At 49.7% G+C, this 19,847-nt stretch overlaps 1 protein-coding gene across 1 annotated transcript; it reads right to left on the bottom strand.

Annotated features, from left to right (window-relative positions):
- Positions 1-7,033: 7,033 nt before the first annotated feature.
- LOC144277577 (uncharacterized) lies at positions 7,034-17,935 on the bottom strand. The gene is made up of 6 exons (XM_077838459.1): positions 17,805-17,935; positions 16,857-16,961; positions 15,487-15,621; positions 10,833-10,895; positions 9,776-9,847; positions 7,034-8,441 (listed from the first exon to the last, which is right to left on the bottom strand). Exons 1-6 carry the CDS (start codon positions 17,926-17,928, stop codon positions 8,413-8,415), a joined length of 528 nt encoding a protein of 175 aa, XP_077694585.1. The 5' UTR covers positions 17,929-17,935; the 3' UTR covers positions 7,034-8,412.
- Between the last annotated feature and the right edge of the window lie 1,912 nt (positions 17,936-19,847).

The following is a 19,847-nucleotide window of genomic DNA, read 5'->3' on the forward strand; positions in this document are numbered from 1 at the left end:
CTGGGATGATTTAGTTGGGGTTGGTCCTGTTTTGAGCAGAGGGTAGGACTAGATGACTTCCTGAGGTCTCTTCCAACCCTAATCTTTTATGATTCTATGATCTTTTCATCCATCAGCATATATGCTTCCCTATCCATTCACACATCAGCATACATACTCAGCCTTCCATCTATCCATCCATCAACATACATACACTTCCATCCATCAGCATCCACACACATCCATCCATCCGTGTTCATATGCATCCATCCTCCAACCATTGGCATACATACTCACCTATCCATCCATTGTCATACATACTCCTCTGTCCATTCACTCATCAGCATAAATACCTATCCTTCTGTCTATCCATCCATTGACATACATATACACACCCCTCCATCCATTGGTATTAGCACATGTATTTAGCCATCACACTGTATGTACTCATCTATTCCAAAACAAAAATTAATTCTGTAAAATACCATGTAAGGGTCACTAAGTGACTGTCAGGGTTCCCTCTACTCTCTGAACTCTAGGGTACAGATGTGGGGACTCGCATGAAAGACCCCCTAAGCTTATTTCTGCCAGCTTAGATTAAAACTTCCCCAAGGCACAAATTCTTTGCTCTTGGAGGGTACACTGCCACCACCAAGTGATTTAACAAAGAATCAGGGAAAAGACCACTTGGAGTTCCTATTCCCCAAAATATCCCCCCAAGCTCTTACACCCCCTTTCCTGGGGAGGCTTGAGAATAATATCCTAAACAATTGGTTACAAAGTGACCACAGACCCAAACCCCTGGCTCTTAGGACAATAGAGAAATCAGTCAGGTTCTTAAAAGAAGGATTTTATTTAAAAAAAAGGTAAAAATCACCTCTGTAAAATCAGGATGGAAAATAACTTTACAGGATAACAAAAGATTCAAAAACACAGCAGAACTTTCTCTAGGCTAAGTTTCAAATTTACAAAAACCAGGAATAAACCTCCCTCCAGCAAAGGAAAAATTCACAAGCTGAAAAAGAGATAATCTAACACTCCTTTCCTGGCTCTTTTACTTATAATTTCTGTAATATGAGAGACTTTTAGGATGGTTTATAGGAGAAGGAGTTTTCTGACCTGATGCTTCTCTGCTTTCCAAAAGAACACACACAAAAACAAAGCCTCCCCTCCCCCAAGATTTCAAAGGATCTTATTTCCCCATTGGTCCTTTTGGTCACGTGCCAACCAGGTTATTTGAGCTTCTTAACCCCTTACAGGTAAGGAGGAATTCTAGGCTACCCTTAGCTATATGGTTATGACAGTGACATTAATGTATTGACCTATTATTACGTTCACAAAACCCAAGCACCCACAAGCAAGGGTCTGACTAGCTGAGAATACAATCTATCTAGCACTGCCCACCTAAAAAACACAAACACAACAGTCATATCCAGTGCAGAGAAATACATATTTAATCTTAACACAAGAGCTTTGATGCTGATCCGTGGATTGTTTATTTGTTTGAATGTCTGATTCTGGTATTATCAGTCAATATCTTTAGCCATTATTTTGACTTGTGATGTCTTGAGAAAGATGGAGAATAGATAGTTTAACAGGCTATACCCCAACAAAACCAGGTAAGCAGCACCATTGAGTGGATAGGGCACTGGCTTTGGGAGACTGGGTTCTATTCCTGGCTCTGCCACTGACCTGCTGGGTGACCTTGGGCAAGTCACTTCCCCTTTCTATGTCTCAGTTTCCCATCCTTTGCCTACTTAAATCATAAGCTCTTTGGGGCAGAGCCTGGCACAAGAGGACCCTGATCTCGCTTGGGGTCTCTAGGAACCCCGTAGTCTGTATGTTTCTATCTCATAAGGATCTCACGTTGTGTTGAACTGCTGGGATCACATGCAGGCCGACTTGGGGTCTAATCCAGAGCCCAACGATGTCAATGGACAGACTCCCATGGATCAGGCCCTCAGCAGAGAGGAGTCTTTGGGCTGTATATAGGTGGAAGGGTCTTTCCCCGCCTGGGATGAGGTCTTTCCTCCCACCCTAACCATCTGTGTTAAAACTGCCAACTGCACCCCATCTCTGTAGCTCCAGAATCCTGTCCCAAGGAGGTTTCGTGCTTTCCCCCTGATTTTCACTGTCTGATTCACAGATTGCTAGGGTGAAATCCAGACAGCATTTTGCCATTGATGTTCATGGGACCTGGGTTCCACCCCTCAAGTTCAATACCAGAAGGGACCAATGTAATTCAGTCTGAACTCCTGTAAAACAAAGGCCAGAGCAGTCCACACAGTGAACCCTGACTGGAGCCCAGGAACTGCTGGTGGAGCTGGAGTGGATCTGATAGCAAGAACCACTCAGTCTGGTTTTAAAGCGGCTAAAGTCCAGGACAGTCCACCACACCCCTGGGTCAGCTGTCCCAATGGTTAATTCCCTGCCCTGTTCAAACTATGTACCTTATATAGCACAGTCTGAACTTGCTCTCAGCCTTTGGATCTGTTAGATTAAAGAGCCCCGTGGCTGTCAGAAAAATCATAGAATCATACAAATTCAGGGCTGAAGGACTCTCAAGAGGTCATTTAGTCCAGTCCCCTGCACTAAGGTAAGACCACGTAAACCAAGCATCCCTACAAGTGTTTGTACAACCTGTTCTTAGAAACCTCCAATGATAGGGATTCCACAACTCCCGAGGTCACCTGTTCCAGAGCTTAACTAATATCCAGCCTAAATCTACCTTGCTGCAAACTGCACCAGTTCCTTCAAAGCTGGGACATGAAGAACAACTGATCACTGTCCTCATTATAACAACTTGTTACAGAGCCTTAAACTGTCATCAGGTGTGTGTCCCCCACCCACCCCTGCCAGCCTTCTCTTCTCTAGGTTAAACATGCCCATTCTTCCAATCTCTCCTCAGAGGGCAGGTTTTCTAACCCCCTGATCAATTATGTTGCTTTCTGCTGGACTCTCCAGTTTGTTCATGTCTTTCTTAAAGTGTGGCACGGACAATTGGACACAGGACTCCAGCTGAGGTTTCCCTAGTGCCGGGGGGAGCAGAACAATTAGCTCCTGTGTGTCTTACATGCAACACTCCAGAATGACATTTGCCTTTTTCACAACAGCATCACATTGTTGACTCATATTGTATTTGTGGTAGATCTTTTAGGGCCGGCCGTGCTGCAGAAGTTCCTCCCCATAGATCCCTAGTGACCTCTTAACTTTCTCTCTGATAAGCTAAACAGATGGTGCTCCTTTAGTGTCTCATTCTCAGGCAGGTGTTCCACACCTCGAATGGTCATAGAACCTGGGGTCTTCTCTGAACCTTTCACAGGTGATCACCCATCTGCTTGGCGGCCAGGGCTGGATGGGGGCAGACTCACTGTTCACGACTGTGAGCGAGAGGAGAGCGATCCACATGAGAAAGCACATGGCCATCAGGAGGTACAGCATCAGCATGTGTTTCTGCTCCCGGGTTCTCCCTTTAGAATCATAGAAGATTAGGGTTGGAAGAGACCTCAGGAGGTCATCTAGTCCAATCCCCTGCTCAAAGCAGGACTTTGGCAGGCTGTGGGGTGGATGGAGCTGTAGGGGCTGGAAAACAGCTGTTGTTACATTTGAGCAGGTTCTGGGTATGTTCTGTATGTGCTAACATGTGCCGTACACAGTAGGGGATTAACACATGGGCCCATGGGGCCAGTACCCAAGGGCCTGGCCAATTTGGATGCCCCCACAGGAGCCCTGGAACCTGTGTAGAAATCTGGGGAGGCCACCAGTGCTGGAACTGTGGCCCTGCCCCTGTTCCTTCTCTCCTCCCAAGGCCCTGCCCCCTGGCCAGGCCAGAAGTCAGAGCCAGGCCATGGCAAGAGCCACCCAAGGAGCCTGGGATGCTGGGAGGAACCCTGAACCCATCTCCTGCCTGAGGAGTGGGAGGGTGGGGTGCACAGGGTACCCGAAAGCAGCCCCCAGCCCATGTCCCTGCCCCCTGGGGTGCATTGCCCAGGGCAGGTGGAGGGTCCGGGGCTCCCCAAAGTGGCCCGGAGCCAGCTCTTACCATGGCCCAGCTCTGGCTGCCAGCCTGGCCAGGGGGCATGGCCTGCAGGGTGTGAAGCCCTGTGGTGAGAAGCAGCTAAGGCCCACCTCTGCCCCCACCACCACGAAAAGGCTGGCGCTTCTAACAGGGACTGTGCTGCATAGCGGGGGAGCTGATCACCTTCTCAGCGCCCTGCTGCAAAGTTCAGCCCTGGCCGCTGCTCTGCGCCTGCCCATGTTAAAAGATGTGCAGGCATGGGCCTCCCTCTTTTAAAAGTCGGGGGCTATGGCCCCTCTGCCCCCCCCGCCCCTCCACCCCAGTTCCGGTGTTCTTGGGTCCCCGGGGTGTGGAGGGCCCAAATGTTCTTTTTGCCCAGGGTCCCAATAAATCATAATCCGCCTCTGGGGCCGTACATCACAGTAATACCTGGCATTTACACAGGGGTTTCCACCCCTAGATACCAGAGCCTGGCTGGCTTGGTGATTCCATGGTCAGCTGCCATGCTGCCTATGGGTGGAGCGGGAGGGGAAGGTAGGGGGAGGGAGTGATGGATGACTCAGCCCTATCTGCCTAGAGCTGGGCCCGGGCAGTAGTTGGGTGACCTCCCCAAACAAACCACAGCTCCCTGGATGCTGTAGAGGGTGGTGTGAACTCAGTGCTGTGCTTCAGGGAAGGTGGTGAGGACAGGGGCACTGTGCGGAAGGGATCAAGGTGGGGGGCTCAGTAGGGGGCGCTCTCCCCATGCAGTCAGTGCTGACCGCAATGCCCCAGTGTGGCAGGAGGAGGTGCTGTGCTGAAGGGAGCAGGGTGGGGGGCTCAGTAGGGGGCGCTCTCCCCTGGCAGTCAGCGCTGGCCCCAGTGCCCCAGTGTGGCACTAGAAGGCACTCCATGCCCTGCTGGCTTGGGACTGGTTCTTTTCCTCCTCCTGCCTGGTGAACTCACCACAACCTTGCGGTTCACATATATGTCGTTCATGTCCATGGCCCCGTCCCGCAACTCAGTTCGACCATTCTGTGAGCTGTCTCTCCAGCTCTGATCCCGATGACGCAACAGAGCATCTTATTTCAGCAACAGGCCCTGTTGCGTAATCCCAGACAGCATCAGAGCCGGGGGGAGCAAACGGGGCTGCATTTCCGAGACGCTGCGGCTGGGTCCAAGAGCAAAGGACTACAGCAGCATCTCCTGACTATGCTGGCCCTGGGAGAGCAGGTGCCTGGGGGCTGCTGTTCAAACCAGCACTGCCTCCAGGTGTGGAGCAACAGGGTAGGAGAAAACCACTGCAGATGCGTGGGTGTGGGAAGGGAGTTTCTCTCCAGCCCAGGCAGAGAAATGACCCAAGCAAAGGGTGGGAATTTCAAGACATCAACTGGGGCCAAAGTTGGGGTGAGATGATGAAATCAGATCCTCCGGGGCTCTTCGGATCAGAATCTGTATCTCCATGGCAAACTGGCCCAGTGTGGTCTCGATCGTTTATTAGGTGTATCATGGTAGGACCCCACTGGTTAGGGTTAGGACCGCACTGGATGCTCATTCCAATGCACTACTGATGGATGAACCTCCCAAGTCCGTAATACACCTAAGAAATAATACTAATGCCAATGGGACTGGATTGACCCAGGTCCTGGGGCTGACTGTTTGGAAGGGCATGGTGCGTAGAGTCAGGGAGGTGGCATTAGGTTGGGGATCCAGGAGGGTTTCCAGCAGCAGAGAAGTCTTTAGAAAATAGCCAGGGAATGCCCTCAGGACTTGTTTCCGCTGGAGTTTGGCCCAAGCTACAATACCAGATCCAAAGCATTCCCAGTGCTACGATTTTGTCACGAGTCTCATGCTGTTTGACGTTAAAGCCCCAGCTCTGGGAGTCATGGGATTGCAGGAGACTCTTGCTTTCTTCTTTTTTTTTAAAGCAGGTTTTCTGCCCGCGCACAGGAAAGCTGGAAAATGTGACGTGGCAAGGCTCAGAATCCAGCAGGTAAAGAAACAGAATCCAATGCATATGATTTTTTTTTTAATTACGACTTTTCAGCCAACCCCCTGATTTTGCTCGACTCGTCATTTTTGAAGGTTTGGGGCTGGTGATGCTCTTAAAGAGGCAAGATTTTTGCTAGGAAACATGGCTTTTTTATTGCCATTGCATCTAGCCTGGCTGAAGTCATGGGCCATTGATAACTGATTCAAATGGGTTGTTAGGAAGGTGGCGTTGTGCTGGGGATCTGGAGGCGCTACCAGGAACAGGGAGACTCCAGGAAATGTTGATAAAGTTCCCACCAGAGATGGGCCCAGCTAATGAAGCCCAGATCCAAGAGACAAACTGCACAGAGCTAGGGGAGTAGTTCGGCCTTCCACTACTGCCCAGTCCAGGACAGGATGTCGGGAATGGAGTGGAGACAGAGACTGGGAATTTGGGGAGTTGTCATAAATATAAAGGGAAGGCTAACTACCTTTAAATCCCTCCTGGCCAGAGGAAAAAACCCTTTAAGGGATAAGAAGCTAGGATAATCTCCCTGGCACCTGACCAAAATGACCAGTGAGGAGACAAGATACTTTCAAAGCTGGAGGGGGGAGAAACAAAGGTTCTCTCTGCCTGTATGTTGCCTTTGCTGGGACCAGAACAGGAATGCAGGTTAGAACTCCTGTAAAGAGTCAGTAAGCAATCTAGTTAGATATGCGTTAGATTCTGTTTTGTTTAAATGGCGGATAAAATAAGTTGTACTGAATGGAATGTATATTCCTGTTTTTGTGTCTTTTTGTAACTTAAGGTTTTGCCTAGAAAAATAAGCTTAGGGGGTTTTTCATGCAGGTCCCCACATCTGTACCCTAGAGTTCATAGTGGGGAAGGAACCTTGACAGGAGTAGACTCTGCTCTAGGTACCATGATGTCTCCTGGGAATTGTAGTTCAGATATGCCATGCCTTCATTCTTCCCCAGGGGCCCCTCCCCAGACAGCATCCTAGTAAATGTATGAGCCATCAAGAATGAAATGAGCCACATTTCCCAAGGAAAATCTTTTCTCTTTAATGAGGACTTTTTCCCAGTGGCTGGCTGGCCATCATTTAAATGAGGGGTGGGGTGAAGAGGGGCCATAAAGGCAAGGGAGGGAGCAGATGTCATCATCCACACTGCTGAGGATTCCCGTTACCTCCTCGGAGATGCAGCAAAGCAGATGTGCAATAGATGAGGGTCCCGGATACAGGGTGAAATGCACAGTGAGGCTTGGAAGCACCTGGCATAGCAGGGAGCTCTCGTTGACTGAATGCTGGCAGTGGGAGCATGAGACTCCAAAACTTTTTGGGGGCTGAAATAAACTCTGGTATTGTTGCCATCTGAGCAAGCCCGGCATCAAGTTTGTGGAGCTCTTAGGAGCCCATGGAAACATCCTCCCCATTGGAATCACTGGGAGTTAGAAGCCTCTGAGAATCTGGCCCTTAGGAGTCCAAGCCTCTTTGAAAGTCAGGGGGAATTGCTGATTTTCAGAGACTTGGGCTCTTAAGAAGAGCTGGAGGACATTTTTCACCCAAAATCATTTTTCAGAGAAAAATGTGGATTTGGCACCACAGAAACACTCCTCAAATTCATGCCAATGTCTCTGAATTGTTTCAGTTGGGAAAAAAACGTCCAAAAAAAAAATTGAAAGAATTTGATTTTCTGGTTCCAAACTAGTTTTTGTTTTGAAAGTCTCTCTAATTTGAAAAAAATCAAAAACATTCAAAAATGCTTCAAATAAAAACTAATTGAATAAAATAAAGGGTGTTTTTTACTTTTCAATTCAGTCAAAATTTCATAGTTTTCAATTTAGCCCAACACAATTTTATAAAAACTTTTTGCTTTACCTACGAATTTGGAAAATTTCATTTTGGGTTCAACCTGAAACTATTTCGCCCTGTTTCTTTGGGATTGCCAAAGAACTGAGAAAGCCATTATTCACTTCAAAATTCCACCCCCAAGTGTTAGAAAAAAATACAGTGGGCCAATTCTACTCGCTCCATCTGTCCAACCTGTCTGAGAGCGTCAGTTTGTTCCATGCACACACTGGTGACAGCTGCACGCCAGCTCTCAGCCAGCCCAGGGTAGATCCAGAGTGAAGCCACGCTAGAGTCACACCTCAGATCGGGGCGTGGGTGGCCCTTTGTGTCTCTATCAGACACTGATGCCAAGAGAGAGGACTCGGAGCCTTTCGTTTTTACAGCAGGTGAGCACTTCAAAGCTGCTGCTGGTTTGTTGTGGCAAAGGGTTGTTACCCACCCAGTGGCTGCTCAGTGGGAATGCATGGGAGGGTCTTGGCTTAGCTCCCCACAAGCCACACAAATGCCATCTGGCGGAGAGGCCAAGGGCTGAGTGGGCTGTGGAGAAGGGGGACCCACAGCGCACTGTCCCCGGTCCAGGGCTCAGGCAAGCTGCTGCCCCCTTTGAGCTCCTCAGGAGCTTGGAGGCTTGGTCATCGAGGCTGGAAACAAGACAAAAACATCCCTGCTCAGCAAGGCCCAGTGAGTGGGAGCCAGTTCCCCATCCCCTCCCATGGCAACCAAGCTCACCTCCACCTGAGCCCTCTGATAGCCCCTCCTCTTGCCACCTAGTGCTTCCATCCTTTGGACCGGCCCAGATCCCTCTGTGTGGGGATTGGGAAGGGACCACCACAGTGAACCCATCCACAAGAGGGGCCTGGCCCATGACGGGGACTCTGAGCAGCTGGTGAGCAGGGATGGGGCAGATGAAGGGACTCACCCACGTACAGAGGTGGGTGCTTCGGATCTGTGAGAAGTGGAGTTACCTTGGCCAGCAGCGCCCCATGATCTGCACCCGTCTGTGCCCCAACCACTGCTTCACGCCCACAGGGGATGCATGGAGCAGCATCGCTGGGCCTAAAGGAGCCCCACAGAGAACACAGCCCAAGGGCTGTATGCCACAGGCTCTCTTCCTGCTGCTCGGTGAGAAGGGCTGATCCAACCATGCGTGTGGGGTAGTGAATGGGGTCCCTGGGTCACTCTTGTCTCATGGAGCCTGATTTCCCAAAGAAGCTCAAGGCTTGGATTTCCAGCCACCATCAGGGCTTCATTTCCCAGACTCCTCAGCAGTCCCAGTTGGGAGGGTTATGGCCAATTTCTCAAGGGGGCTCTGCCCCCAGCGTGCTAAACACGAAGAATCTCGCCCATTCCTCACAGAGGACTATTGTGCTATGTTCTTGCACAGCCAGGCAGTGACTGGAAAAGGAGCAGTGGGGCCAGGATGCCCAGGGCCTATTCCCACCTCTGCCATTGATCCTAGGTGGGTCACTTCAATTGCCCTGCGCCTCAGTTTGCCTGCTTGCTAAGGATTAGTCTTTTGGAGCTGAAATAAACTCTGGTATTGTTGCCGTCTGAGCAAGCCCGGCTTCAAGTTTGTGGAGCCTTTAGGAGCCCATGGAAATATCCTCCCGCTCTATCCCTTGCTGGGTGCCCGGACTACACCACCCTTCTGCTAGCCCTGCCTGTGCTCTGCTCCCACCCTCCACCTCCAGCCAGGGAGCGGACTCTCGCCCAGTCCAGGTGGCTGGAAAATGGCACCTGAGAGGCAGTTTGCACGGGGAGGATGCGCTAAGATGGGGCGGGCTCTGCAGCTGTAGGGTGAGGGGATAGGGGTCAGACTCCTGGTCCTAGACACCATCCTTGACCCCAATCCTAGCAGCACCCACCTGACCCCCATTAGATCTGCCTACCGAGGTTGGTGAATACCCACTTCCCAGGTGCAGCACAATGGCCAGGAGGGGTGAGAGCCAGGAAACACCTCTGTAGCTCTTCTTACCTGCCTCCTCTGCCTTCTGTTTTGTCAATGCCTTTCCTAGCTGAACCTGGGCTTCTTTCAACTCCTTAGACACTGAGGACACAAGCAAGAGGCATCTGATCTCAGCACAACAAGGCGATTTCAGTATGAGGGCCCCTCCCCCAATCAATTCCATCTACTTAGAGTGTCAGCTCTTTCGGTCATCAACTCTCTTGGTATCCAGTTTGTACAGCGCCTAGCACAGCAGGATCCTGGGTCATGAGTGGGACTCCCAGGCGCTGCTCAAATACACCTAATACATAGTGAACAGCACCCAGAGTAATGGGGTCCTGGGCCAAGACTGGGGCTCTGAGGCACTACCGTAATACATCTTATAATGTACAGCGCCCAGCACAATGAGGTCATGGTCCATGGCTGGGGCTTCTAGCTCTACTGGAATTCAGATCACAAGGATTCCTAGCCCCCCAGGTCCCCAGCTATGAAAGCTAGCCACAGAATGGGGGGAGGGCATTCCATGGAAAATTTCAACGAAAATGATGAGAGGGAAAATCATATCTGCCAAAATTTTCACATTTTTTTCAGAAAATCCACAACTTTTTGGTGTTCAGCAGCTGCTGCAGCTGAGAATGGCCCAAAAACGTACAACAATTTCAGTTCTAGCCAAAAAAAAATATTTTTTTTTTGCTTTGTTTTTTTGATGAAAAATCAAAAATCTTTGCCGGAGGCAGATACATTCTGCAAAATGAGTTTAGTCAAAAGCCCAATTTTCTGTCAGAAAAAAGTTTGGATGGAAATTTCCCCCCCAGCCCTACCCACTGCACCACATGCTGGGGCTACCTGGGCCTAACTCTCCTGGCCTTTGTGCTCACAGAACCCAGCCTCTCCCCACAGGAGGTTATGGAGCATGCCCATTAGCTGTGCCCCGGGCCCACGCCATCAATGGCTCAGATGCTTTATTGGCAATGCCCATGCCCCTGGACTCCTTATGGGCCGCGTGTGATGGATGATGCTCCAGCCTCTTGTGTTGTCTGTTGACCTAGAAATATGGTTTTGCAGTCTAGACAGGAATCAAACGTACCTTGGTTTATCCTCTGGGAAAGGGCAGCATTTATCCTCTTTAATTCCCCAGTCATCTTCTGGTCTTAAAGCAACAACAACAAAATGTTAAACAGGTGTAGTTTTCATTGCAGCTTTACAATTCCCTTAACTCAATCAGTCTGGACATTTCCCACAGAGGGGTGGGGAGAGTTGATGATTGTCTGGTAGGAAGGATCTCTCTACACATACATACACATCGGCATCCATATACATGTATTCATCCATCCATCCATTGGCATACATACACTTCCATCCATTGGCATATAGACACATCCATCGGCACATCCCCCATCCTTCAGCATCCTTCCCTCGGAGGCTAATATGAGAGGGAAAGGAGTCCACGAGAGATGGCTGTATTTCAAAGAACCTCATCGAGGGCGCAGGAACAAACCATCCCAATGTGCAGAAAGAAAAGCAAATATGGCAGGAGACCAGCTTGGCTTAACAGTGAAATCTTTGGTGAGCTTAAACTCAAAAAGGAAGAAATGGAAATTTGGACAGATGATTAGGGAGGAGTATAAAAATATTGCTTGAGCATGCAGGGGTGTAATCAGGAAAGACAAGGCACAATGGGAGTTGCAGCTAACAAGGGATGTGAAGGGGAACAAGAAGGGTTTCTACAGGTATGTTAGCAACATGAAGAAGGTCAAGGAAAGTGTGTGGCCCTTACTGAATGGGAGAGGCAACATAATGACAGAGGATGTAGAAAAAGCTGAAGTACTCAATGCTTTTTTTGCCTTGGTCTACACAGACAAGGTCAGCTCCCAGACTGCTGCACTGGGCAGCACAGCATGGGGAAGAGGTGAGCAGCCCTCAGTGGTGAAAGAACAGGTTAAGGACTATTTACGCACAAGTCCGTGGGTCCAGATCTTAGGCTTCCGAGGGTGCTGAGGGATTTGACTGATGTGATTGCAGAGCCACTGGCCATTATCTTTGAAAATTTGTGGTGATTGTGGGAGGTCCCGGATGATTGGAAAAAGGCAAATATAGTGCCCATTTTAAAATATAGTGCTATTTTAAAAAGGGAAGAAAGAGAACCCAGGGAACTACAGACTGGTCAGCTCACTTAAGAGCCTGGCAAAATCATGGAGCAGGTCCTCAAGGAATCCATTTTGAAGCACTTGGAGGAGAGGAAGGTGATCAGGAACAGTCAACATGGATTCACCAAGGACAAGTCATGCCTGACTAACCTGATTGCCTTTTATGATGAGATAACTGGCTCTGTGGATATGGGGAAACCAGTGGTTGTGATATATCTTGACTTTAGCAAAGCTTTTGATCCGGTCTCCCACAGTATTCTTGCCAGCAAGTTAAAGAAGTATGGGCTGGATGAATGGACTATAAGGTGGATAGAAAGCTGGCTAGATAGTCAGGCTCAATGGGTAGTGATCAATGGCTCCATGTCTATTTGGCAGCCGGTATCAAGTGGAGTGCCCCAGGGGTCGGTCCTGGGGCCAGTTTTGTTCAACATCTTTATTAATGATCTGGATGATGGGATAAATTGCACCCTCAGTGAGTTCGCAGATGACACTAAGCTGGGGGGAGAGGTAGATATGCTGGAGGATAGGGATAGGGTCCAGAGTGACCTAGACAAGTTGGAGGATTGGGCCAAAAGAAATCTGATGAGGTTCAACAAGGACAAGTGATGAGTCTAGAATTTAGGAAGAAAGAATCCCATGCACCACTATAGGCTTGGGACCGACTGGCTAAGCATCAGTTCTGCAGAAAAGCACCTGGGGATTACAGTGGACGAGAATCTGGATATGAGTCACCAGTGTGCGCTTGTTGTCCAGAAGGCCAACGGCATATTGGGCTGTATGAGTAGGAGCATTGCCAGCAGATCAAGGGAAGTGATTATTCCCCTCTATTTGGCACTGGTGAGGCCACACCTGGAGTATTGCGTTCTGTTTTGGTCCCCTCACTACAGAAGGGATGTGGACAAATTAGAAAGAGTCCAGTGGAGGGCAACGAAAATGATTAGGGGACTGGAGCACATGACTTACGAGGAGATGCTAAGGGAACTGGGGTTATTTAGTCTGCAGAAGAGAAGAGCGAGGGGGGATTTGATAGCAGCCTTGGAAGGCGGGTTCCAAAGAGGATGGAGCTGGGCTGTTCTCAGTGGTGGCAGAACAAGAAGCAATAGTCTCAAGTTCCCCAGTCATCTTCTGGTCTTAAAGCAACAACAAAATGTTAAACTGGCATCATTTTCATTGCAGCTTTACAATTTCCTTAACTTTATCAGTCTGGAGGAATGGGGAGAGTTGATGACTGTCTGGTAGGAAGGATCTCTCTACGCACATACGCATCGGCATCCATACACATGTATTCATCCATCCATCCATTGGAATACATACACTTCCATCCATCGGCATATAGACACATCCATGGACACATCCTCCATCCTGCAGCATCCATACTCATCCAACCAACCTCCATCCTTCAGTATGCATACACATCTCTGGCTGGGATGATTTAGTTGGGGTTGGTCCTGCTTTGAGCAGGGGATTGGACTAGATGACTTCCTGAGGTCTCTTCCAATTATATCTTTTATGATTCTATGATCTTTCCATCCATCAGCATATATGCTTCTCAATCCATTCACCCATCAGCACACATACTCAGCCATCCATCCATCAACATACATTCACTTCCATCCATCACATCAACATACATTCACTTCAGCATCCATACACATTCATCCATCCATTGGCATTCATATGCATCCATCCATCCATCCATCCATCCATCCATCCTCCATCCTCCTTCCACTGGTATACATACTGCTCTATCCATTCACTCATCAGCATAAATACTCATCCTTCTGTCTACCCATCCATTGGCATACATATATACACCCCTCCATCCATCGGTATTAGCACATATATTTAGCCATCACACTGTACTCATCTATTCGAAAACAAAAAACAATTCTGTAAAATACCATGTAAGGGTCACTACGTGACATTAATGTATTGACCTATCATTACGTTCACAAAACCCAGGCATCCACAAGCAAGGGACAGACTAGCTGTGGATACAATTTATCTAGCACAGCCCACATAAGAAACACAAACACAACAGTCATACACAACAGTCATATCCAGTGCAGACAAACACGTATTTCATCTTAACACAAGAGCTTTGACGCTGATCTGTGGATTGTTTATTTGTTTGAATGTCTGATTCTGGTATTATCAGTTAATATCTTTAGCCATTATTTTGGAAAGTACTTTGACTTCTGATGTCTTGAGAAAGATGGAGAATATATAGTTTAACAAAACCAGGTAAGCAGCACCATTGAGTGGATAGGGCACTGGCTTTGGGAGACCTGGGTTCTATTCCTGGCTCTGCCACTGACCTGCTGGGTGACCTTGGGCAAGTCACTTCCCCTTTCTATGCCTCAGTTTCCCATCCTTTGCCTACTTGGATCATAAGCTCTTTGGGGCAGAGCCTGGCACAAGAGGACCCTGATCTCACTTGGGGTCTCTAGGAATCCCGTAGTCTGTATGTTTCTATCTCATAAGGATCTCACGTTGTATTGAATTGCTGGGATCACATGCAGGCAGACTTGAGGCCTAATTCAGATCTCAACGATATCAATGGACAGACTCCCATGGATAGCAGGAACCACTCGGTCTGGTTTTAAAGCAGCTAAAGTCCAGGACAATCCACCACACCCCTGGGTCAACTGTCCCAATGATTAATTCTCTGCCCTGTTCAAACTATGCACCTTATATAGCACAGTCTGAATTTGCTCCCAGCCCTTGGATCTGTTAGATTAAAGAGCCCCCTGGCTGTCAGAAAAGTCATCGAAACATAGAAATTCAGGGCTGAAGGAATCTCAAGAGGTCATCTAGTCCAGCACTGAGGTAGGACCACGTAAACCAAGTATCCCTATAGATGTTTGTTCAACCTGTTCTTAGAAACCTCCAATGATAGGGATTCCACAACTCCCAAGGTCACCTGTTCCAGAGCTTAACTAATATCCAGCCTAAATCTCCCTTGCTGCAAACTGCACCAGTTTCTTCAAAGCTGGGACATGGAGAACAACTGATCACTGTCCTCATTATAACAACCTGCTACAGATCTGTAAACTGTCATCAGGTGTGTGTCCCCTGCCAGCCTTCTCTTCTCTAGGTTAAACATGCCCAGTTCTTCCAATCGTTCCTCAGAGGGCAGGTTTTCTAACCCCCTGATCAATTATGTTGCTTTCTGCTGGACTCTCCTGTTTGTTCATGTCTTTCTTAAAGTGTGGCACAGACAATTGGACACAGGACTCCAGCTGAGGTTTCCCCAGTGCCGGGGGGAGCAGAACAATTAGCTCCTGTGTGTCTTACATGCAACACTCCAGAATGACATTTGCCTTTTTCACAACAGCATCACATTGTTGACTCATATTGTATTTGTGGTAGATCTTTTAGGGCCGGCCGTGCTGCAGAAGTTCCTCCCCATAGATCCCTAGTGACCTCTTAACTTTCTCTCTGATAAGCTGAACAGATGGTGCTCCTTTAGTGTCTCATTCTCAGGCAGGTGTTCCACACCTCGAATGGTCATAGGACCTGGGGTCTTCTCTGAACCTTTCACAGGTGATCACCCATCCGCTTGGTGGCCAGGGCTGGATGGGGCAGACTCACCGTTCACGACTGTGAGCGAGAGGAGAGAGATCCACATGAGAAAGCAAACGGCCATCAGGAGGTACAGCATCAGCATGTGTTTCTGCTCCCGGGTTCTCCCTTTGGCAGGCTGTGGGGTGGATGGAGCTATAGGGGCTGGAAAACAGCTGTTGTTACAATTGAGCAGGTTCTGGGTATGTTCCCTATTGCTAAGATATGCGCTGTACACAGGGGGAAATTAACGCATGGGCCCACAGGGCCTGTGCCCAAGGGCCCGGACAATTTGGGGGCCCTCACAGGAGCACTGGAACCTGTGTAGAAGTCTGGGGAGGCTACCGGTGCCGGAACTGTGGCCCTGCCCCCTGCCCCCTGCTCCTCCTCTTCCCCCCAAGGTCCTGCCTCCTGGCCAGGCTGGAAGCCAGAGCCGGGCCATGGTAAGAGCCGCCTAGGGAGTCTGGGCTGCTAGGGGGAACCCCGTACCCTCCACCTGCCCTTGGGGGGGGCAGGGTGTCCCTGTCCCCTGGGGTGCATTGCCCAGGGCAGGTGGAGGGTCCAGGGCTCCCCACAGTGGCGCAGGACCTTGGCCCAGTGCTGGCTTCTGGCCTGGCCAGGGGGCAGGGCCTGCAGGGTGTGGGGCCCTGTGGCGACGAGGAGCTAAGACCCACCTCAGCCCCCACCACCACAAAGAGGCTGCCGCTTCTAGCAGGGGGTATTAATCCCCGAGAGCTGGGAATGGTCTTTATTCCAGCATCTCTCCTAGACAGTTTGGGAAGAACGCTGTGTTTGCCCCGGTGTTGGCCATGCCTGCAGCTAGCTGGGCTGGAGTAATGGAAGCAGCTGTCTCTGAGCCCAGGGACCAGCCTCTCACAACTTTCCAGGTAGATGTCTCCCCAGCAAGACCCTTGCACAGCCTCTCCCACCAGTACAGCTGCCCTGTGGGACGGAGAAGGCAGGGAGGTTGTTGCTCGGCTAAGGTGTCTTTCCCTCCTTCCACCCCCCCGTGGACAGGCATCCCATTTTACTGCTTACTCCCCTTCCCTCTGCCTCCAGGCCATATTTCCACTGGAGTAATTCCATCCTGTTACCCTTCCAGCTGGATACAGGATTCCTCTTCACTTCCTGTCCTAAACTGTTGTTAGACAGCTGCCTTGCCCCCTCCTCAGAAGTGGCTGCGTTTCAGTGCTGTGTGAGTGAGTGATCTCTGTGACGCACCACAGTGCAGCTGTTAAACAGTTGCTACATCCCACCCTAGCCGTGGCTGCATTTCAGCGTGGGACAGCTGATCCCTTTCCACGTAAGCAGTATAAAGCATTTTTGAGATCCTTCATCTGGCACTAGAATGCAGCCACTTCTGGGGCTGGGGGTGCTCGTGCCATGCTGTTCTGACTTACCTGGGTCTGAGGGAGGCATTTCTGCTGGAGGCTGGTGATTCTTCTTGTCAGTCGTCACTGATATATTTTCATAAACAGGAATTTCATCATCAGACCACTCCACTGCTGCAAAACAGGCAGGGTTTTTTTTAAAAAAGGATGATTTCAAACTGGAACAAACTAAGCCTTGTCATTAGCAGAGTTGAAAATTGAAAAATTTTCCCATATAAACATGTGTGTGTGTGTGTAATTTTATTTGTTTTGTTACAAACCAGACTCTTTTTTTCAAAAACAATTTTTTTTTTTCAATTTTCATCCAAAACCTTGTGGAAAAGCCCAAAAATGCATTGGGGCTTTTGGTTCATTGGAAATATTTGTTTTCTGAAGAACCCCAAAAATATTAGAAAAAACTGTGATGAAAGAAATCAATATTTTTGCTGATATTTTTCTCCAGGGTGAAAAAAAAAAGTCCTGATTTGATCTAGTCACTAGCTGACTGGTGCCTCTGTGCCATGGCTGCCCTCCACTGGCATAAACCTCTGCCCTCTGTGGTCTCTGTACTTCCCTGCTAACACTGGTTCAAATCTGCTCAGCTGTGGGTCTGGGTACTATTACAAATAACAACTAGTACTGCCTTTCCTGACTGCGCTATGATCAGCCACCTCTGGGTCAGGCAAGCTGGGGTGGAAATTAAATCCTGGCTCAAATCAGCCCCCCAAAATCCTTCTAGTGATTCAAATTTGGCTGCAGTTCTGCTCTACCGAGCTGCCTAAGCCAGAGGTTCCCATGTTGTGGCCCATGGACAGCTTGCTGGTGGTCTGTGGGCAGCTGGCTCCTCTTCCACATGAGCTGTAGTGGCCACAGGGCTGTTATTCCGGATGGGGTGCTGTCAGGACAGGCTCCGCGCTATTGGAACCCGCTGCTTGGATGCCGCGTGGGTCTGAGTTGGCGACTGGTGTTGGCTTTTACCTCCATGCCCTGCTGGCTTGGGACTGGTTCTTTTCATCCTCCTGTCTGGCGACCTCACCATAACCTCGTGGTTCACATATATCTCATTCGTAGATGGCCCCGTCCGGCAACTGGGTTCAACCATTCTGTGAGCTGTCTCTCCAACACTGATCCCGATGATGCAACAGAGCATCTTATTTCAACAACGGGCCCTGTTGCATAATCCCAGATGGCGTCAGAGCAGGGGGGAGCCAAAGGGGCTGCATTTCCGAGACGCTGCTGCTGAGTCCAAGAGCAAAGGACTATAGCAGTGTCTCCTGACTACGCTGGCCCTGGGAGAGCAGGTGCCTGGGGGCTGCTGTTCAAACCAGCACTGCCTCCAGGTGTGGAGCAACAGGGCAGATGCGTGGGTGTGGGAAGGGAGGTTCTCTCCAGCCCAGGCAGAGAAATGACCCAAGCAAAGGGTGGGAATTTCAAGACACCAGCTGGGGCCAAAGTTGGGGTCAGATGACGAAATCAGATCCTCCGGGGCTCTTCGGATCAGAATCTGTATCTCCATGGCAAACTGGCCCAGTGTGGTCTTGATCGTTTATTAGGTGTATCACGGTAGTGCTGGAGTCCAGGTCATGGACTAGGACCCCCACTGTGCTAGGCGCTGTACATTTTTTATTAGGTGTACTATTTTAGTGCCTAGGTACCAATGGATCAGGACCCCATTGTGCTGGGTGCTGCACGAACGCAGACCAAGAAGGCAGCTCCTGCCCTATCCCCAGAACCCCATCCCCAGGTCCTGTCCTCTCCTCTGAGCACCTCTTTGGATCGTGAGCACCCTGGGGCAAGGACTCAGGCCTGCTTCCCTCCTCACTCACACCGGTGTCAAAAAGGAGTGACTCCACTACAGTCAACAAATGAATCCTGGGTGCAAGCAATACTAGTCCTGAGCACCCATACAGCACTTTCCATCACTGGATCTCAAAGCACTTCACAAAGGAGGTCGGTATCATTGTCCCCATTTTACAGATGGGGAAACTGAGGCACAGAAGGAGTCATGACTTGCTCATTGGCAGCGCCAGAACTGGAACCCAGTTCTCCGAGTCTAATCCAGTGTTCTAAGCTCTAGGCCACACTGCCTCCCCATAAGGTGACAGCCTTATGACTGTGCCACAGCAGAACAGCAAGCCCAGACATGACCGCACTTCGGGGGCATCCTGATCCAGATGGGGTCCTGCAGTTCCAGCCTTGTGCCTCCCCCCACAAACACACACCCACCCCATAAATCGCTCTCGATGGTCTCAGTGTGTCTGCTAAGCCCTCGTGTCAGGACAGTCCTGCCTCTGGGAGAAGCAGGCCACATTGTGGCAGGAGCTGGTGGAGTTGCCTAGTGCGTAGGACATAGGACTCCTGGGATATATTTCTGATTCATGACTTTGGAAGCAGGTTTATCCATCAGTAGTGCATTGGAATGAGCTGCCAGGTTTATATCATCACTTCCCTCTGCTGGAGGGAAGCAGACCTAGTGACCATGGGTCATAGGCTCCATACTGTTAACAAGGATTCTCCTTTAGCTCTGGTAGGAGCCTAGGCTTATCAGCTCTAGCCTCACTGCCTCCAGCAAGTTCCAGCCCAGGTGTGCACATGCTGAATAGCAGCATGGTGCTACCTGGCCCTGGGAAATCCCATCCCTGAGTGGCTGGAGCAGTGACATCACTTCCTGAAAAATTCCTGGTAGGGAGTGGGGATTCCAAGTTTAGTGTCCATCCCCTTGTGCCTAGCCCCAAGGCAGAGCCTCACGTCCTGGTTTTGGTGCCAAATGAGGCCCTGACTTCCCATAGGTGAGGATTCCAGCTCCCCATGCAGGTTAGCGGTTTCCCCAAGCCCTGTTACTGTCTGGGAGCAGCTTGAAAGAGCCAGGGCCAATTGCCCCATAGGCTGAGTGTGGTGCAAGGGCCCCAGGAAATTGCATGGCACAGAGTTACACAATGAACTGTGTTCTGAGCAAGGGAAGTGGGACATGATCGTTCTCCTCTATTCCAACCCTGATATTCTATGATTCTATGAAGTGAC

Source organism: Eretmochelys imbricata, chromosome 20, assembly GCF_965152235.1.
Source record: "Eretmochelys imbricata isolate rEreImb1 chromosome 20, rEreImb1.hap1, whole genome shotgun sequence".
NCBI lineage: Eukaryota > Metazoa > Chordata > Testudines > Cheloniidae > Eretmochelys > Eretmochelys imbricata.

Coding starts and splice junctions, on each gene's coding strand:
- LOC144277577 (XM_077838459.1), bottom strand. CDS start 17,928: ATGGTTGAACCCAGTTGCCGGACGGGGCCATCTACGAATGAGATATAT. Junction 15,622..16,856: donor AATGCCTCCCTCAGACCCAG/GTAAGTCAGAAC, acceptor GCTGTTTTCCAG/CCCCTATAGCTCCATCCACC. Junction 8,442..9,775: donor ACAGAAGGCAGAGGAGGCAG/GTAAGAAGAGCT, acceptor TCTTGTTTCCAG/CCTCGATGACCAAGCCTCCA.